Raw genomic sequence first — 21,859 nt, forward strand, 5'->3', positions numbered from 1 at the left:
TTAGTTAGAAATATAAAATGGGATGGGAGAATCTGGTTAGGTTAGAAATTGAGATGTGAGAATTATCTTTAAAGGAGTTAGTTGAAATATTCATGGACATGGAAGGTATTATTATGCAAAAAGCAAAATTACACACAACTGGATCTATAACTTGCTCCATAATTTGCTAGTTACATGAAGTGAAACAAGTCAACTAGTGTATTGGTTTTCCATTACTGCCATAATAGATTACCACAAATTTAGTGGCTTAAAACAACACAGTTTATTATCTTACAGTTAATAAGTGAGAAGTCTGACATGCACCTTTCTGGGCTAAAATCCAGATGTGGGCAGGGTACATTTGCTTCTGGAGGCTCCGCAGGAGAATCCACTTCCTTGATTTTTACAGCTTCTACAGGCCACCAGCATTCCTTGGTTAATGGCCTCTTCCTCCATCTTCAAAGCCAGAAATGGGTTGAGTCCTTCTCGTGTTCCATCACTCCAACCTCCTCTGCTACTTCCCTCTTCTATGTTTAAGGACCTTATGATTACATTGGACTCACTCAGATAATCTAGGGTTATCTCTCATCTCATGGCCTTTAACTAAATCATATCTGCAACGTCCTCTTTGCCAGGTAAGGTAACATACTCACAGGTTCCAAGGATTAAGATATGGACATCTTTGAGGGGTCATTATTCTGTCTACCACACCTATCCACTGTCATTTCAATTTTCTAATTAGTTCCTACTTATCTCATAGGATTCTTGTTAGCAGAAACAATCTTCTGTATGCTGAGGTGCCTGGCAAAAACTAGGCACTAAATAAAATGTTACTTTCCTCAAGGAAAAGATTATTAGGAAATAGAACATTGGGACACATCTTTGTTAAGGAAACCCGAATTAAAAAGGACCGCAGCGGGAGCACCCACCCAGGGCTTGGAGAGAAATTCGGAAGCGCTGTCTTCTGAATACTCCTTCTGTCTTCAGGCCCTCCTCTCCCATTGTTTTCTTTCCATTTTAGGCAAAAAGCTGCATGAGGAAAGCATATTTTTCTTTTTTGGAAATCCCTAAATTATAAATAAATATCATTTTTCCAAAAACAAAGAGAGTTTCAGAAAGGGAGAGAACAACATAGTGAAAAAATCTGTAGAGACTTCAGAGAAGATGAAGATGGAGAAAAAAACGAATTTTCCAACCAGGTTACTGATGGCTCTTCTGAAAGTGATTAAAGTAGGTGGGTGGTGCAAGGGCTACAAGGGGTTAAATAGGGAAGGGGTAGTAAAGTCATCCACAACACAGGGTACAGCTGACATTTAAGAAGGTCATTAGAGGACAAGAAAGTAGGACAATATATAAGCAGAAAGACAGCTGATGCTATTTCATTTGTAATAGCTGAAATTGAACAAGTGTTAAGTGACTCTGATCTGTTGAAAGAATTCGTGAACCAAGATCAGAAAGTTTCATTCTGTCTTTGATTTGTTATTCTACACTGTTAACATTATATTTCTAACTCTTCTCATCACTGCAAATCTTTGCTATTATTCCCCACATGCTTTGAACTAGAGTGATTCATTCATGTCTGCAATGTCATAAATTGGAGAATGCATAGGGTCTTCTTGCCCTGGTAACTATAGAAGCATAAAAACAAAGCAATGCCGAGTGTTTCTCCAGGGTGAATAATTTTTAGAAGGCAAGCTTTAAACTGTCACATTTCCTATTGTCTGTGATTCACACCAATATATGTTCTGTGATGGCTTCATTGAAAGGACTGTCCTGTTCTATGGGGGACTCGGCCTACCTGATCTTTTACCAGTAGCTGGCGTGAGAGCCGTGCTGTGCCGATGGCTTGTTCACAGGAGGCAGGTCAATCTTTTGAAACCATAGATTGTTTCAGATGAGAGAGAAACATGTGAGGAGAAACTAGATGTCAAGGGCAGTGCAAAAAAGAAGGAAAATGCTCGTCTGAGTTTTACCTACAGCTAACATTGTTAAAAATTATAGCAACTTAATGAAGCGTGGAGCACTAAATGTATTAATAAGCTGAGGGAGGACCTTATTCATTCCAGTTTGAATTCCATTCACTCGTGTTACTAGTTTTCTTAAGACTGGACTAAAATTTTGATACCTTCTGGGCCTGCAGTGCCCTTTAGAGTTGATAAATAATTTGAAAGGATTCTTAAGATATATTTCTTGAGCTCATAATGCAATGTAGTCACAGTATGAAGCAGAGTTAACCATTTATCAAGATAATAAAGAAAATGCATTAAATATTTGCTCTTTAAGAGCAAGCAGTAAATTACCAGTACTGGTAAAATCATTATGTGAAAGTGAATCATTTGTTTATTAAAATGGGATGTATTAGTAATCTTTTTTATTCTGATTATGAGAATTTCCCGGCATACCCAAAAGTGTAGGGAAGAATACCAAAGACCCAGACGTACCCAACACCCACCTGTAAGAATTAACTCATGACCCTTGTATCAATTCTATACTGATCCATTCCCTACCCCGCCCCCCAGATTATTTGGAAGCAAATGCCATGCATTTCACTTTCTCTATAAATATTTCAGTATGTATCTCTGAAGGATATGGCTCTTTTGTAAACAAAACCGTTGTCACACCTAAAAATGAATACTATTGCTACTATTTCTTTAATACTAATGAATATCCAGTCAGTATTCAAATTCATCATATTTGCTTCCAAAATTTTTTAACAGTTGGTTAATTGAATCTAGATGCACCTGAAGTCACGTACTGCGTTTGTTTGGTATCTCTTAAGCCTCTCTTAAGCTATAACCTCATTATTTTTTATTTCCTTGCAATTTATTTTTTGAAGAAACCGTATTGTTTGTCCAATAGAGGTTCTCACATTCTGGATTTGCTCATTGTATCCCTGTGGTGCTGTTTACATGCTCCTCTGCTACCTGTAAACTGATAGTTAAATTTAGAGACCTGCTCTGATTCAGGTCCAGTTTTTTAACACGAGTACTTTGTAGATAGTGCTACATGCTTCCATCATACTGCAGAACATGTCCACATGCTCCTCTTTTGGGGATTTTAGTGGCCATTGATGACCGTTAGCGGCCATAGAGCCATCAGTTCAAAAGGGCCTCCTTCATCATAAGCAGCAGCATTTGTGTTACTGCAATTTTCTCCACATTGCTTTTTTCTTTTAACAGCGTGTCCCTCCATTCGTTGTTCTTCCATCTCAGGTTTTCTTGGCTGTCACTTCTTCCAAGTCAACTTTATAATCAACTTACCTCGCTCTAGGGGAAAACAAAACCAATATTTTTAATGAAAAAATGAAATTGCTTTACATTTATATATTAACTGAGGGAGAGCTGAAAATTAACTTGTTATTTTTCAGAGCTAGAAGTTGAGGTTTTCTTTCCTGCAGAGTGAGGTAGAGAAATGCTTCAAATACTTTCCCATGAGTAGTTAGGTCTTGATTAAAACCCTTTTTAAAAACAATTTCAACAAATAATTGAACATTTTATCTTCAAGGGATTATCATTAGTCATCCGTTAGATTATTGTTTCTTAGAAATTCTGAAGTGGTAGAGTAATTCATTTTCAAATGTATAAACTTCAGATGAGTTTAATATGAGTATAAAAAATCTGTTTTAATTGAAGGCAGAGCATTGCTGTTTCTCTGGCGACATGGGAGCCACTTCCCCTGAGGGGCAATGGCACATTTGCTTACCTGCAACTCATTAAGTTCACACTCAGCAGTTGTAGTACGTATACACTTGGGGAGGGGCGGAGAGAATAAATGAGCTGCGCGTTATAACTTAGTGACAACTACAAAACATTTCAGTATGTGAAATTATTGTAAATGAATGTGTCTGAGAGAAAGTACAGGCAGGAAAAGGGACTGTCCTTCTGGACTCCCCACCATGTTATTCTGGGTCTATCGAAGTAAGCGTAAATGTACAAGAGACGTAAAACTCACCCAGAATGTAATAATTGGAGGTATTTCCAGGTTGATTTTTTAAAGTTTAAAGCATCATTTAAAAGCTTTTTATTTTTGGAGCTTGATTCAAACATAGACCCAGTAATAGTATTATCAAAATCTGTATGATGATCTCTTCGGAGAATTTTTAAGGTTATTGTGGGCCACTTGTTTTCTGCGATTGCTCAGAAACTTTTGCTGGGGAGTAAGAACTTGGTTGCATGTGGTTTGCTGAGGGTGGGTCTTTGAGTGAATTCTCTGTTGTATCCAGACTTCTGATGAATTGCCTACATTCAGCCCCACTTCTGACCCCTGCTTCTGGTCAAACCTGTCATTGTGACATTCTACTGGACTTCTCTGGGGGCAACAGCCTCTCTGAGTACCTTAGGCCATGACCTCTCCTTTCCCTGATCAGCCAACTCTCATGGACCTTCCAGAAAAATAGTGAACTCTCTTCAGCCTCTTCTCTTTGTTGTTACTGGTTTCTGTTTTAGCTCTTTATTCTCTCTTTTGAGGTCTCAGGTGAAAGAACAGATAATGACATGAACTGCATCCATCAACTAACAGAGTCATATACACATTTCTATAAAACTTCCCAAATTATTCCAATGGGTGCTAAGCTTGAAAACTCATGATTCCTGGGATCCTTTATGGTTCTGGTATTGTGTAACTCTCATTGCTTTCTGAAAGACTGTCTACCTATATGGACAAATAAGGGAATTTGACAAACACATTATTAGAACTAAGAAGACACATGAGTTTTCAAAATATATTAGAGTTGGCATCACAGCATATGGAAATGTTAAAATCCATAACATTGGCAAGAGCAGGTACTAGAATATTGCAAAACCGCTTTCAAAATTAAGCAGTTTTGTTATGTGGACAACTATTTGCTCTAAGAAGTTAAAAGACAGGCAATAATGTGGGGAGAGAGGCAGAGCTCAACAGTGGGCAGAAATTAGATGGCCACATGTTCTCTTAAGCGATTAGGACAGAAGAAATGGAGGAGAGTAATTTAGATCAAGTCCTGTGAGAAGGATAAGTGTTATCTTCCATAGAGAGAGAGAGTGGCCTTCACTAATATTTTTATGACTTTCGTGGGGATCAGCCTACAGCAAACAGAGGTCTCATGGCATTGTTACAACATTAAGGAGTCATACCTTGACCTGGCTCTCTTAACTGTGTGTCAATGACACTCAAAAGTCTCAGTAAAGTCTCTAGAACACAATACTCTTTGGTAGCATTTCCCAGATCCCCACTTCCTCTGAGGACCTAGAAATTGGATAAAGTGGGTTCCTGAGAGTCATAGCGGAGAACATTTTTTTAAAAATCCAGACCCAGCAATGCATGGGCTAGAAATGGGTTCTGGATGTCAGACTTCTCCACATGGGTTGTAGGTGAGCTAAGATATTCAGCCCAGGACAGTGTCGAGAGTGCCCAGATTTCCTCCTAGCTTGCTCACTTCAGGCTATGAGGTCTCCTCCTTTTGCCCCAGGGCTGCACCAACATCATCTTATCTCGGCCATGATGAGAAAAGGTTGGAAAGCATCTCTGTATATGGTGGTCATTGTATGTTACTTGTTACCTTGGGACTAAAAGATTCGTCAGAAAGACTTTATTCTCAAGTTCCACTCTAAATGAAATTAAGTTCTTAACACTCTGTTATAGCAGGAACATCTAATTTAGTGCTGCATCAGTGAAGTAATTACATGATATTTTGTTAGGTGACATACAAATGAACAATGAAATAGAAAATTCTCTTTGTTACAGTAAAATGTCATATATTTGGGGTTATTTCAAAAGTTATTTGGATTTTTTTTCAGACACCAAGTTTGTAAAAAGGGCCCTCCATCAGAAAAAACTTTGGGTGTTGTGCGCAGATATCTAAGGTTCATCGAAGCCTAGCCATCACAGCATTTTTGTACTTCTTATAATGAAGGGTGTGCTTTCTTTGTTACACCCCATATAGGTGGAGGCTTTATTCATCTGGAAGCAAGGTTTGTAACTACTGATTTTGAAGAGTCTTTATACTGAAAATGTAAGACATAGTTAATAAAAGTAGTAGAGGTACATTAGAGAATTATTCTATTAAGGTCATTAAAATTTTGGACTACTTAGAAAATCACTGTTAAATTTTCCTTCTTTCTCTGACGCCTTCAAAGCATACTTTTGTTCATTGTGTTTTTCAATAATGCTGTCTACCACATTTTTAGAAGTTTATTCAAAATACTACATGCCAAGTAATTTAATTAACTTTGCATGAAATGTGAAAGAATCCGTAGAAAATAAGTGAAAAAGCGATACTGTTTTGAAATTGAACTCCTCTAATATTCTCTAAGGCAGTGCCTGCTTTTCCATGTCACTTAATGCTGCCTGTTCTATTGAGTTATAGAAAGAGTCTGTGGAATCTCTAGCATAACTTTTTTTCGTGGATTTCATCTATTATTCCAGAGCCAACACAGAAGCTCCCCAGTCATAAATCCACATTGTAACTCCGAGAGAATTTGGCCTTTTCCTATATTTGCTTGCTGAGCTGCTTTCCAAACAAAGTTCTTTATCCATAATCTTAGTGTATCTTTATTTTTCTTTTTGGGTACCTATAATCTCTAATCATGCTTTATTTCTCTTTTTGTTCTCCATTTAAAAAATATCTCTGTACAATTTTTTTCTGGAAAGAAAGATGCGAATTTGAAATATTTACGTAAGTTCTTTTTTCCAGAGAACATGCACTGCTTTGTATTCATTATCTCGTTATCTCTTCCATAGTTTTGACTTTGGAAAAGAAACACTGGGAAACAGAGAGTAAAAGAGTTTAATTTCTCAGCTCATGGGGAGATAATAAGATGAACATCCAAGCAATATTTGTCTTAGTTCTTGCAAGTGATGAAATATGCTAGTGTTGCCTGGGATTCAAGCTCTAACAAACAGGAAAAACAGTGTTGAGTTAATAGAAGTTAATAGATGGAAGCGTGTTACACTGATTTGGGTTGTTCAACGAAATCTAATAAATATTGAATGCCCCCTATTTGAAAAGAGTTATAATAAGGATTGTGACATCTTTAAAGATATAAAAGCTATAGTCTCTGCCCTTAGGAGCTCTCAATTTAGTTATTTGTATTCTTTATCATTTTACAGACCTTGTCATGACTACTTTAGAATTACCAGAAATTAAGATCAGAGTGTTTTCTACTTATGGTAGAGACAACTATCTCTCTGCATTGTATCAGATTAATCAAGTTGGATGCTCCTCAGCGAATTTCTTTTTACAGAAATTCCATGTGCATGAGTTGTTGAATATGGAGTGTCTAAGAGAAAGAATTCCTTGTGAATAACACCTAAAAAATGCAGAAACAGCAGATATTTTGTATAATGGTTGATGGAGTATGTTCTATCTTACTCCTACTTTTGTCCTTTCTCTTATACTTATTTTGCTTTTTCTAAAAAAATAATTTTATTGAAAACTAAGACATGTTACTACAATTAATATAGCAGGATATTGGATGAAAAGTAAAAGCTCTTCTCCTCCTCTCCTTGACTCCTTATTCCCAAACCTCAGAGATCACAGCTTCAACAGTTCATGTACATCCTTCTCCCAAATGTCTAAGGATGTTAAAGTATTTATATGCACACACATATCTATCTGCAATTATACTTATCTGTATACCTCTGTACATAGAAATTTATAATGTTTCCTGCCTGGAGTCAAATTCAATAAAACAGAACGATCAAAGCCCAAACCAATCAGAGCAGCTGTCTTGGCTGTTCCTTGGGATGCTGAGGTTAACCAGGTGGTCTCAGCAGCGATTTATCAACAAATAGAGGAGCATTTCAACATTTTAACCAGCAGTTTTTCCACAACTGCGCCGAAGAGGCAATTACCAGCCCAGCTTTCAATCATTTGATGGCTCACGATTTTCCCATCACTGCACACAAGTAGAAGTGCATTCTAGTAAAGCTCGCAAGAGGCAGCATCAAAGCCACTTGTATTACCCCTCGCAGAGCAAATTTTCATATTTTTAAATTCAGCCCCTTAGAGTTTACCATAGACACTGTACATGTATTCATGAAGATCTCATGTCAAAACTATGAAGCAGGTAAAGTTTATTTCTAGAACTTTCCTGTCAGAATATCCTCTGCAGCCCAGCAGCCCCTTTCATCACATTGTAGTGGGTCTGTTCTCCTAGTTGTACCCTTCCAATGACCCCAATCTCCCAGAACTTAGAAGTGGCAAGCTCCTCATATCTCATAGCATTTACTAACCAGAACATACCATGTTGCTTTATTACTAGTGTATTTTTCGTATGTCTTATTATTACAATATATTATCAATCCATGGATGGTGGGCCTGTAATTTCAACTAGCTTGTATCTGTCTTTCTACCCAGAGCATTACATTTAAATGTCACTGAATAATGTTTGTGCGTTGTTCTTTTGGACGGCATCGGTAAAGACACACATATGCACTATCACAAAACATCCAGAATATTATTTTTCATGTTTCCAAATTTTATGTAGATTTGAAAATAGAAAATTGCCACATTCCCCTCAATTGTCACTCTGTTGACTTCTAGTAACTTGACGCCTTTCTTTATTTCCTTTTTTTTAACATATTTACCTCTTGTATAGAAGGTACAGACACCTTTTATTTAATATGTTCCAGTTTAAAACAGTTATCTGCATGTTCTAGAATTTCTTCTCCCTTATTTTCTATTTGGGGATATAGAGGAATTGACATTTATTGAGTATTGATTGCCCAAGTCCTTTGCTAGGGACTTTTCATATATTATCTCATTTAATGCAAATTTTCTCTCAGTAGTGTACTTGTTATTGACCTTAATTTGCAGAAAAGGAAGCTAAGAGTTGGAAAAGTAAAATACTCTGCCCAAGGTCACATAAATGCTGGGACCACAGTTTGAACACAAACTGTGCCTCCAAAGCCTATATTGTTTTTGCTGCACCACACTAACTCCGTCTAAGTGGTTCTTTCCCGAGGATTAGGTGACGTAAGTAACCGTGTTTTCTAAACTATCAAGCACCATCCTCACATGGAATGTTTAGTGCATACTTTATATGCTAACACAGCACAGTAAGTAAATTGGGAGGTCATGAATTCTTTCTGTGATCATGATTATAATGAAACTTTAAAAATTAGGTGAAATGATGTCCATGAGTTGTTAGAGAACTCAAATCCAATCTTAACCATTTCTTTTAAAGGCCTGGCTGTCAAAATGAAACATCTTATCTTAGCAAAAAGGTATAAAATATGAACATGTAACAGTAAAATCATTTCAGAGAACATAATGAAGTTATGGAATAAAATCTGAAATGAAATCTATTGTAGCTTTGAGCCTTACATGTGATACAAAATGTTGAGAATGCGTTGGAACTCAAAGTTACATGTGGTCGTTGTCCCTCTTCCGCAGGTGTTCCAGATTGCGTATGTGATTGTGAAGGCAGCTAACTCCCCTCGGCCTGGAAACTGGATTTTGGAACGCTCGCTTGATGATGTGGAGTACAAGCCCTGGCAGTATCATGCTGTGACCGACACAGAGTGTCTCACCCTCTACAACATCCATCCCCGCACGGGCCCGCCATCATACGCCAAAGACGATGAGGTCATCTGCACTTCATTTTACTCCAAGATACACCCCTTAGAGAATGGAGAGGTAAGATGAGAAAGCTCACCATACGTACATTTACGATGGTAAAATAGGCCTGTCAGAGAGACTTGAATGTATCAGTAATTAATGTCAGGGAGATTTTAAAATAGGCTTTAGCAGAAGTACATATAAATGAGTTATTAAATAAAAAGGAAAAAAAACCTAGAGTGATTAGAATTTTAACTACTTTCATCTAGAATGTGTCTCCCACCTCCAATAAAGATCAGAGAAGAGGAAATGGGTTTAAGTTGGAAAGTCAATAATTAATTTTACATATAAAGGGACTTTTTCTGACAATGAGGATTGCTAATGGTTGGAAAAGGATTGAAACTTTAAAGGAAACGTTAGATCTGTGTGTACTCTGTTCTGAAGATGGGAACAAAAGTGGTGAATTTGGGAAAAATGTAATTCACACGAAGGACCTAAATAAAAGGAAATTCTCTCAGTCTTTGTGTGTTTTTCTGCTGTCACCACATAGGGCTACAGTTGGGTTTCTTTCCTTTGGTCAGGCTTTGTTAATATGCTTAATTATATGCTTGATTTAAAAGTCTTGCACTTCTCTGTAGCATCTTTTATCCTATGGTTAAGATTTTAGATTCATTCATTGGTTTTAAGCCACAGATTCAAACCATAGCTTCACCGGTTACCAGCTGTGTTATCTTGAGCCAGTGACTTAAATCCTCTGTGCCTCAGTTTCATTTCCCATAAATTAGAAACAGTGACAATAGTTCTTACTTCGTATGATTGTCAACAAGATTAAAAGAATTATTATATTTAAAGCATTGGAGTAATGCTGACAGACATATACATCAAGCACTCTGTTAGCATTAACTATTTTGGTTGTTGCTGCTGTAATAATAACAATAGCTGTTGTTGTTGTTGTTAGTAGTAGTGATAGCCTCTCAAATACCCAAACCTTGACAGAGTGACCTTCTTGGACTCTCTAATTATATTTCCCTAATCTGTCCCCACAGCATACTTGGCCTTCCTCCTTTTGTCCTACCTGCTTATGTATATCTCTATTTATACTCATGTTTGATATTCTCTCCTCACTAGTTCACACACCTGAAGCTAGTATCATGTTCTGCATTCACATGTTCAGAAATCCCATTTTCGTATCCTATCATGGCCACCTCAGGCAATCTAGAGTTAGCTCTTTAAACACTTCTGGGGGAAAGTTAGATTTTTGATATAAATCTATCACACTCTTTTTAGGCACTATTATTCTATGAATGTATAGTGGTGCCTTACTGTATTTCAAATTCTATGTTCAAAAATATCAGTTTTGGGGAAAAAATTTCCAAATGGTGCTCCCAGCAGCAATCTCAATCTGCCAAATGGCAGAGTCAATGCAGTGAGTTAAACAGCTGTTCAATCTGCTTTGTGCCCAGAGGCATCTAATTCCTGGCCAGATTGGCCTGAGGATATGGAAGTAGGGAGAGAGTACAGAGAGAATAATTTGAGTTGAATTTTTATTATTTTCCTCTGGATCCAGTGTTTATCCAAGACTAATAATTATGTAATATTTATAAAGCTTTTCTTTACCTTTAAGAAAAAAGGTCCAGTTCAGAAATTGGCTCAACACTATAAAATGTGCCTAGATAGGTATGCAACATACGTGTTACATACACATCTCCAAGCCATGCTTTCCCTCCATTGATGGTGTTTCTTCATTCTTTAGACCATGTTAACCTGCTAACAAGGAACAAACAGATATGTTGTTTGTTTGTTTAACTGGCTACCTTATTTTCCCTCGAGACATTCAGTAAAAACTACTCATTGATGGTGACTGTTAAGAACAACTTATTTAACTTTCTCTGTGACGTGTTTCCTTATTTATTTATTTTTCATAGGAAAGTGGATGAGTTGAGGAACCAAAAGTAGTTCAAAATACTTGAAGTAGAATGCTAATTTTTAAGAATAAGAATTAAATTCAGACCTCTTTTAGGATATCTGCTTCATTTTATATAGCTTACTCTGTGAAACATGCTACTTTTTGGAATAAACAGGTCCAGAGAAGGTAGGTGATATTCTCCAAGACTCCCAGCTCAACTGGTATCAAGGCTGAGATAAGAATCCATGCTCCCTGACTCCCAGGTTAACATTTCTTTCATACTCTAGTAAAGACTAGAAGTTGATTTTTAAAAAATTGATAATTGCTAAACTCAAAAATGGTTTACAGGAGACATAGAGATGCTAGATTCAGTTTAAGTAGAAAGAGTCCTAATTCTGAGGTATCGTGGTAGAGAGGAGTGCACATGAGAATGGAAGCCTGCATTCTGGTCCTGGCTCCAGTCCTTGGGGGACCTTGGGCAGGTCGCTTAATCTAAGATTGAATTCCTTTAATACATGAATTAATTTAATATATAAATTGTCCTAAGTTCTCTTTCTGTTCTAAAATTACGTAATTTTGGATATCACTTACAATATAACACATGGGAATGGATTCTTGTCTCCAATGTTTGCCAGAAAAGTGACTATGAAATAATCTTACTATCATTAACCTTTAGTTTTAAAATGATGCACTTTTGAATACCACCTGAAATGTAATTATTAGATGTTTATATCCAAAACATCTCAGAGACTAGCGTTCCAGTTAAGTAAGAGAAAGAAACACATAAACCAGTAAATGCAAAATGATAGTATAAGTGCTACAACAGGAGGGTGTAGAGAGAGTAGTAAATCCTCCCTGGGTGAGCCCAAGGAGGCACATTGAGAAGATGACTTCTCAGAATACAGGGAAACCAGAAACAAGTCTTAGTATCTCAAAGGTTTCAAGGCCAACATGCAAATTCATCTCCAATATGGCCTATGGGTCAAAATAGGCTTATAACAGAATACACCTCAAATATTCTATTGTTGAAGGATATTTTTATTGAGCATGGAATTCTAGGTTTGCACATTTAATTGTCCTCTGGTTTCCACTATCTATGTTGAAAAGGTAGCTATTTAATAATTGTCACACTTTTTTGACACACTTAATTGTCCTCTGGTTTCCATTGTCTATGTTGAAAAGGTAGCTATTTAATAATTGTCCTTTGTATGTCTTTTCTCTGATTTTCTTAAAAGACTTTATTTTTGTCTTCTTTTTCAGTAGTTTTACTACGATGCTCCAGATCTGCACTGCCCAAGACTATAGTCACTAGCCAAATGTGCTTATTTAAATTTCAATTAATTCAAATTAAATTAAAATTTAGTTCCTCACTTGCCTAGCCACACTTTAAGTGCTCAGTAGCCACATGTGACTAGCAGCTACCACATTGGATTTCACAGAATAGAACATTTCTATCACTGCATGAAGTTCTATGGGCAATGATGTTATAGATGATATCTTTGTATTTTCTGGATTGGGATATATTTGGTTGGTATATCTGCAGAATGATGACTTTCATCAGTTCAGGAAATAATTCAACCATTAATTCTCCAAATATTTCTCCTTCCATGTTCTCTCTCCTTTATAAAGACATTTAAACATAATTTGGAACTTCTCATTGTGTACACCATGTATCTTATAGTCTCCTTTGTATACACTCATTCTTTTGGCTTTTTATTCTTCATTCTAGATGTTTTCTTCTGGCTTACTTCCAGTTCGCTAATTCTCTCTTCAGCTATATAAAATCTGCTATTGAAACTATTCATAGCTTCTTAATTTCATTTATTATATTTTTCAGTTCTAGAATTTCTCTGGTTCATTTTCAAATACTTTAGTGTCTAGTTTTATATTGAAATTTTATGTATCTATTAAAATTTTAATTTAATAAAAAATTCATATTTAAATTTTGAATCTTCTATTTTCATCTCTTAAGCATAAAATAAAAATTATTTAAGAGTTTTTACTTGATAATTCTAATATCTGGCCTTTGTGGATATATTTTATTTCTGTTTTATCTCCTGATTCTTTTTTATGCTATCTTATATCCTCACATTCTTGATTATTTTTGCATAATAGAAATTGTATTTGAAAAATTGAGTGTAGAAATAATTTGGGGCCTAAGGTAGTACCTTCACCTTCTGAGGATTTTCTGATGTTCTGCCAGGCAATGGCAATATGGATATTCTTAATCTGATTTTAGAGATTCAAATTTCTGGGTCACTTACATGCCTCAAAGCTGTGCTATAACCCAAAGACAGCGTCTATAATTCCAGTTTACCCTCATTCCCAGGCTTCCTGTCTTTGGAGTACAAACCAAAGTGTGTGGAATTTATCAAAGTACCACTCGTACAAGTCCTGGGATCCAACTTTTGTCTTCTTAGTACAGCAAGGCTATCAAAAGCACTGCTCAGTCTCTCAGCTATGTCTTCTGGACAGGCAAATGCCCCCAGGACAAAAGTTATCACAATACACTAATTACCCCTTTAGACATCTTTCTTCTCTCTGATATTGAGAAGGTGATTCTTCATTCTCTTGATAGCTCTCAGATGGCTTTAAATAAATGTTTTTATATATTATTTCCAGTTGGTCTAGTTGTCATCATTGAGAGTTCTGGCGCTAATTATATAATTTACTATAAACAGAAGCATAGTCTTATATGCATTTTTTAAAACTTCTTATTTTGGAATCATTTTAAATTCATGTTAAGTGTGTGAGGAGTACAGAGAATCCCATGTCCCCTTTACCCAACTCCCACTAAGGATAATATCTTACATAATCGTTATGCATTTGTCAAAATCAAGAAATTAACATTGATACATTACTATTAGCTAAATGACAGATTTATTCGTATTTCATTTATGTTATCATTAATGTTTATTTTTTTTCTTTTGGGGTCCAATTTGGGATACTATATTGCATTTAGTCATTGTGTCTCCTTAGTTTCCTCTAATCTGTGACAATTTCTTAATCTTCCCTGGTTTTTCATGACCTCAATCATTTTTAAGAGTACTGGTCAGATGTTTTGTAGTATATTGCTCATTTTGCATTTGTCTGATGTTTTCTCAAGATTAAACTGGGATTTTGGATTTGTGGGAAGAATACCACAGAAGTGAAACACTTTCTTACTACATCGCTCATTTATTTTTATATGCACATCTCTTGTATATTTCCTTTTTTATTGGTTTATGAGTCATTATGCTTCTAGATAGATTTTTATTTTGGACAACAGTGTGGAAATATTCACCATGATTTGAAATGTATGTTTTTGACTAAGCATTGAATGATTATTTGCATCCTTCACAATACCCTCTGAATATAATTTTAAGTCAGAGAATAAGAGAAATTAGAGTATTTTTAAGGTCCACTCATGAAACAAGGCATTACGAAATCAAAATGTCTCAGTTATAACACACTAATTAAGCAATAATGTTTTTGTTATAGGTATAGAACATTAATAGAAAATAATCTTCTGTGACTAACACTGAATCTATTGAATCTGAGGTTTATTACATTGCCACTTGCCTGGAGAATTTTGGAGGCATGTGTTTTAGAACATCTAAAATGTTTTAGAACATTTAAAAATATATTTCAGGTGAAAAGTGCATCATTTTAGATCTGAAAGATACTTAAGGTAAATTCCTTATTGATTTATTAAAGCCTGTCATAGCCCTTGACTTCAGCTTCTATATATAAAATTCAATACTGCCCTCTGTCCATAGCATCATTGGAGACCGTTTAGCCTTTCCTTCTGGCTTCTTGAATCTTAACGGATCATCCTGCTTGTTTCTTCAACTTTATTTGTTGCTCCAATCACCCCCACTCTTTCCCCCCACTCTCTGGCTTGGCCCCTTCTCTGCTCTTCACTTCACATTGCCCATGAGAGATCAACAAGTCTCAATCATGTGGATTCACCAAATGGGTGCTTTAGGGCACCTACCCAGTCCCCTAGATAATTAGGTTCAACTACTTCCAAGAAAGAGATCAGTCCCGCATTCTGGCATCCTAGGCTTGTCTCCAAAGGGAGAAGAGAAGTTCACTCTGAGCTGTGAGATCATCACATCTCAGGGCCCGGCAAAGGAGGGATAATGGAGAACAATGGAGGGATGATACTATGAGCCAGTATGTTGTTACCCAGGCTGTAACTAGAAGGAGGTTTTGAGCAAAAGTCTTCAGAGTTTCATTTTACATAGGCAGTTTTGTATCATCAATGCCAAGAGAGGACTCAACATGGACCCTTCTTTGCCTTGCTTTGAGAGAACAATCCTGAGTTCCCAAATAGGAGTTGCGGAGTATAAAGCAACAAACCACAGGGGGCCTCCATTACTTTGAGGCCAGCCAAAGAGAAAAGCTTCGGTGGGAACAGCTACATATTCATGCCTCTCCAGCAGTGCTACAGGGAGCCTACTCCACCAAGAGCTACTATCAGCCAAAGTGCTGCCTCTTTGGAAAGCAATTGCCCCAAGATGCTATTGACAACTGCTAACGAGAACTGACACTTGGAGGCACGGCCAAGAACTACACTTGTAGTAGTTCCTCCTACCTTGGCCTTCCTTGGAATTCATCAGGGACGTTCGAAAGAAAGCTATTTTTGGGACCAAGGCTTTTAATTCAGCAGATTTGGGAAGGGCTCAGGAAGTTCTATGTATATTTTAAACAAGTACTCCTGGTGATTTTGATGTCCCTCCTCCCAGCTTATTGCTCGGGTGTTTCTAGCCTTCCCAAACCCTGGAGCAGAACAGATCATCAGTTATTTAGGGGAAGAGTCTCAGTCGTTCTAACTGAAGAAAGAGACTAACGTTTTTCCATCAGGAAACGTGATTGTCTTTGGAGGACTGAATCTCTGGATGGGTTTGAGTTGAGTAAATGAACTTCGAGCTATAGCCAGGTTATCGATGGTTGAACGGGTGGATGAGAGAGGAGAATCACGTTAATACTGACAAGGATGGGGCTGTATAGATGGCGCTGCTCTATGGGTCCTAGAATTAACATTGTAAGAAATGTTTTCCATTATATGAGATTCTTCCCTTTCTGTGACTGGGATTATTCCTTTTAATTTCTTGGATTGTCACTAGACTGCTCACTAAATATTCATGGTTACCATAGCAATTCTTGCTTTAGCTTCCTCATACAGAGAACTTTCACTTATTGACATAAGATTCCCTCTCCCTCTTACCACAATACTTCCCACTCTCCTGGACGGCAACTCAAATAGAACTTCCATTCACTTTCATTCTGCTTCCGGAACATGGCAGGCTTGTATAAAAATCCCTGCAGAAACCATCATTAATTCTTGAAGACACTTTTTTTTTCCTGTAAACTGTACGTAGAGCTTTGATATTATTTTTATTTCCTATGTGACAGAATTTTATATACACAGACAGAATATTTTTTTCCTCTTTTCATCACCTGACGTTATGGTGATCCTAAGAATTGAAAACACTGGAGAATGAAGAAACAAACTCAACACTATGCTACAAAACGTTTCCAAGATCCTTATTTGATGTACTATTGTTAAAGGTACCGCATGATTGTATGTGTGAGTTCGTGTGGAAATTTGAGAATGGAGATGAGGAATTAGCCTTTCTCAATTACCCTTGCACTTACATTTTTATGGAAAAGCAGTAGGGTATCACTAATTTGTATCGATTATGAATAGAAATTTACGAAATAATTATTTGGGATTTTAGACTTCCTTTCTCTAAAAATAATTCTTGCATTGATTAGCATGAGGCCAGTTAGTGCTTGGAGCAACAACATGAAAGTGCCTCATTACAATGAGGTTTACATGGCGGCCTCCAAAATAGCAGAATGTTTCAACTCCGTGTGGCATACATAGAACACTTGAAATATTTTGGGATCACACACATAAAATCCATAATTCGTTTAAGGTATTCTATTATATTTGTTTTGTTATAGTTAAAAAACACACCTTTGTAATAAAATAAAGATAAAATTAAGAAGATTGTATTCCTCCTTTCTGTTAATATTATAATGTTATGGACTCCCCTCAACAATAAAGTATGAGTAAATCCTTGTTAAATTAATGCAGTGTTGTTGAAAAACCATGAAGGCCGGAGAAACCATACAATATAGAATCTTGAGGACCCGGTTATTTAAGACCCGGTTATCTCAGTGTCATGGAATAGGATCTATTGGGATCTACTAAAATGGAACAGAAGAGTAAGCTTCAGTTAAGCTGGATAGGGAAGGCAGGGTTGTGCAGAGACGCAAAGGCACAGCTTGCTGTCTTCTGGGTGTTCACTAGATTTGGCTCTCAGATATGGCTCTGGCACTGATTCACCATGGCACTTGGACAGATGAGTAAATTATGCCATGTGTGCTCCAGCCAGTTCACGTGACTATAATGAGGATCAAATTAAGTCACTTAAGATACTGCCTCTTTGTAACTTGTATAATATGAGAGCAAATTCTCTAGTTCAACAGTTAACATTGGTCTAAGTCCACCCTAATTGCGGGAAGACTGAGCTGGCTTAGCCTGGAATGAGAGTGGGGCACAAGGAAGTGGCAAGGCCATGCGTGCTGTTTTGTGGGGTCAACACTAGAGGAGGCAGGGCTGACTAAACAGGACTGAAGGGATAGACAAAGCGAAAACCGCGAACTTGCTGAAGTTGAGAGGGCCAGAAGGAAAAGATGAGGGTCTCTAGTGCTGATGTGGATTAGCCCGGGGCCAGGAAGATAATAGTAATCATAGTGAGCATTTATTACGCAGTGGTTTCGTGACCTGTGCTACTCTAAGAATTTACGAGAATCAACTCACATGTACTAAGTTTTGTCTCATTTTGCAGTCGAGGGAAATGTGTCACAGAGAGGTCAAATAACTTGTCCGGGTTTCCATAGGTAGTAATTTTGGGGGCTGTGATTTGAAGCCAGTGTGTCCTCTGAGCACTAGAAAGGCACAGGAACAACAATTCTCTTCTGTGTCTGAGGTTTTCTGGAGAATCTGTGGGCACCGTAAATGCAGGAGTTCCCACCTCCTGGCAGGCCCTGCTTTCTCTCTGAGCGTGCGCACGCCAGGCAGGCGGCTGCTGCCTGTGTTTTTAGCTTCCTGGGATTTAGTCTTTTTTTTTGTTATTTTTAAAAATTATTTATTTATTTTGAGGAAGATTAGCCCTGAGCTAACTGCTGCCCATCCTCCTCTTTTTGCTGAGGAAGACTGGCCCTGAGCTAACATCCGTGCCCATCTTCCTCTACTTTATATATATATATATATATGTGGGACGCCTACCATAGCATGGATTGTCAAGTGGTGCCATGTCGGCACCCGGGATCGGAACCAGTGAACCCCGGGCCACGAAAGCAGAATGTGTGCACTTAACCACTGAGCCACTGGGCCAGCCCCTGGGATTTAGTCTTTTAATGTTTTAAGTTAAGAAAGGATTCTTTACTTTCCTCTTATTCTTTTTTGGTGGGTAAATTACTTCTTACTGAATATGGTAGTTGTTTGAAATATCACTTTCTTTTCTTTTTTTTTTTTTTTTAAAGATTGGCACCTGAGCTAACAACTGTTGCCAATCTTCTTTTTTTTTTTTTCTGCTTTATCTCCCCCAACCCCCCACCCCATACATAGTTGTATATCTTAGTTGCAGGTCCTTCTAGTTGTGGCATGTGGGATGCCGCCTCAGCATGCCCTGACGTGCAGTGCCATATCTGCACCCGGGATCCAAACTGGCGAAACCCCGGGCCGCTGCAGTGGAGCAGGTGAACTTAACCACTGGCCGCGGGGCCGGCCCCTCTTTTTTCTTTTTTTAATGAATCTTTTTTTTTAAAAGATTGCCACATCTGTTGCCAATCTTTCTCTTTTTTTCTTCTTCTCCCCAAAACCCCCCAGTACATGGCTGTGTATTCTAGCTGTAGGTCCTTTTGGTTGTGCTATGTGGGACGCCACCTCAGCATGGCCTGATGAGTGGTACTAGGTCTGTGCCCAGAATCTGAACCAGTGAAACCCCAGGCTACTGAAGCGGAGCGTGAGAACTTAACCACTCAGCCACAAGGCCCACCCTTGCTTTCTTATATTCTTAACCTTTTTATTTATCTTGTTTATTTTTTACCTTTTTAATGATTTTTATTTTTTTTAATGATTTTTAATTTCTGGTTTTAAGAGTTCTACCTTGGCATATTTACATTTATCATGTATTTTTTTGTTCCTCAAACTTTGTTCTGGTAAATTATTTAAATTTCTTTCATATTGTCATATATATATGTATATAAAAACCATATGAATAGGGTTATATAAGTATATAAAATATGAAAATATATATAAATGTGAAAACTCTGTGAGTAACATTGTCTGATAGAGCACCAGAAGGTGAGATGATGGTGCAAAAAGAGCGGGCAGAGTTCTGCTCTGCTGTCCACAGGGGTGCTAGGAGTCAGAATCGACCTGATGACACTAACAACAACAAATATATATATATATATATACATATATATATATATATACACAATTTTTATTTTAAAATTTGATGAGTTCCCATTATGTTATATACTTGTCAGGAATTTTTTTTTGTCTTTTAAATTTTTTAAAATCTGGCTTTGACTTCTAAAATGACTTCTTGTAATTTCATCAATTTTATTGTAGCTTATATTTTATAGTATTTTACATTACTTTTGATCATTTTATTTTTAGCTTACTTTGTGCTTTTATTGTTTGAATATCATTCTGTACATCTTATGTTTAATTGTTTTTATTACTTTCACAATGGCAACAGGAAATGTGATTGTAAAGAGCACGATAAGCGTAACCCACCCTGGGAAGAGCCTCGTATCTTCTCTCCCTCTGTTTAGACCATCAGTAGCCCTTTCAGCTCTCCTTAAAAAATCTCTCCCAAAACTTACAGTTTCTCTTCCAAGTCAAATCCCAAAAAACTGAAGCAACACAGAAGATCCACTGACTAACAGATCTCAAGATAATATTAATTTATAAGCATAACTGTTAAAATACTTTTTAAGGTTGTTTTTACTCTCCAGACTCTTAAGACAAGCTGCTCATCTAAAATTTCACCGTATGCAATGGTTGAATATTGAACAAATATTTTAAACACATAAGGAAGATGGTTCAGGTTTTACTCAGAAAAGAATCCTTAAAACACACATTTGGTTTGATTTTTAATAAGAATCACATTTCAAGAGACCTAATAGAAACTATATAAAAAGAATTTTAGAAAATGCTTTTTATTTTAATTTTCATCCAATATGGCATTAGCTATTGAATATAATTTCTTTCCAGCTATGGTTATGGAATGAGTCTTCTAGTCTATGGAGGGTCCCAGGGGCCACTCCATATTAAATAGGCCATTGGCAAATCGTGTAAGGTTTCTCACCAGGAGCATCTTAAGGACATAATCCATTGGTTCTATATGGGTATAGTACTCAGCTCTGGCTGCTATAACAGAATCCCATAGACTGAGTGGCTTAAACGGCAAACATTTTTTTCTTACAGTTCTGGGGCTAGGAAGTCCAATATCAAGGTGCCAGTATGGTTGGATCCTGGTGAGGACCCTGTTGTTGGTTTCCTCACATGGTGGAGAAGGCAAAGACATGGTGGAGAAGGCAAAGAGAGAAGCTCTTTAGTGTCTCTTCTTCTAAAGGCAGTAATATCATCATGAGGGCTCCACCCTCATGACTTAATTATCCCCAAATGTCCTGTCGCCAAATAGCATCACATTGTGATTAGAGTTTCAACATATGAATTTTGGGAGGCCCCAGACATGCAGTCCATAAGAGGGGGTTACTCTTTAAATGAACAACAGACCCCTATCGAGTAGCCCAGGTGCATTTAGAACTCCAGACTTCTCAAGCGTCATCTGCATGTTTCAGCATTTGACCACAAGCTTTACTGCTCTACCAAAAGCTCTCTGAATATAGAAACCTTTTAATTCTTTGCCCATTTCCTTAAGAAAGAAAGGACACAATGCCATGTTAGATGGACTTGAGATCCATTATAATATCATAATTACTTTTTAAAATAAAGTTCTCCAATACCCTAATCCTTTTCTGGAATCTTTAATATTGGATATTAATATCAATAGTAAAACTATATTTCTTGAAAATATGGACCCATTTTGTGCACATGATAAGAGAGATTATAGCACCAAGGTTTTAAATGACTTCTAAGGTATTAATTCTCCAAGCTATAGATAAGTATATCAAATAGATAAGTATATCAAATATTACATTTGGCAAAGATAGAGTAATCCCCATCTTAAAGTAAATTATATTAAAAATGTTAAGCAAAGGACCAGGTGAATACGTTTCTTTGTTCCATCAAAATTTTAAATATTTGTGTTTTTCTTTTTTGTGGCTCATGCTAATTCTTTCAAATTGTTACTTTTACTGTTAATTAATTAATTAGGTAAAATCTTATCTGGACTGTATTG

At 36.9% G+C, this 21,859-nt stretch overlaps 1 protein-coding gene across 5 annotated transcripts in view; it reads left to right on the forward strand.

Annotated features, from left to right (window-relative positions):
* LAMA2 (laminin subunit alpha 2) overlaps positions 1 to 21,859 on the forward strand; it is a 537,163-nt gene that overhangs the window by 161,776 nt on the left and 353,528 nt on the right. For all 5 annotated transcript variants that reach the window (XM_070496423.1, XM_070496424.1, XM_070496425.1 and 2 more), the window contains exon 4: positions 9,353 to 9,595. In XM_070496423.1, coding sequence (XP_070352524.1) covers positions 9,353 to 9,595 — 243 coding nt within the window. The remainder of the gene's footprint in view (positions 1 to 9,352; positions 9,596 to 21,859) is intronic.

This window comes from Equus asinus, chromosome 24, assembly GCF_041296235.1.
Source record: "Equus asinus isolate D_3611 breed Donkey chromosome 24, EquAss-T2T_v2, whole genome shotgun sequence".
Classification (NCBI taxonomy): Eukaryota; Metazoa; Chordata; class Mammalia; order Perissodactyla; family Equidae; genus Equus; species Equus asinus.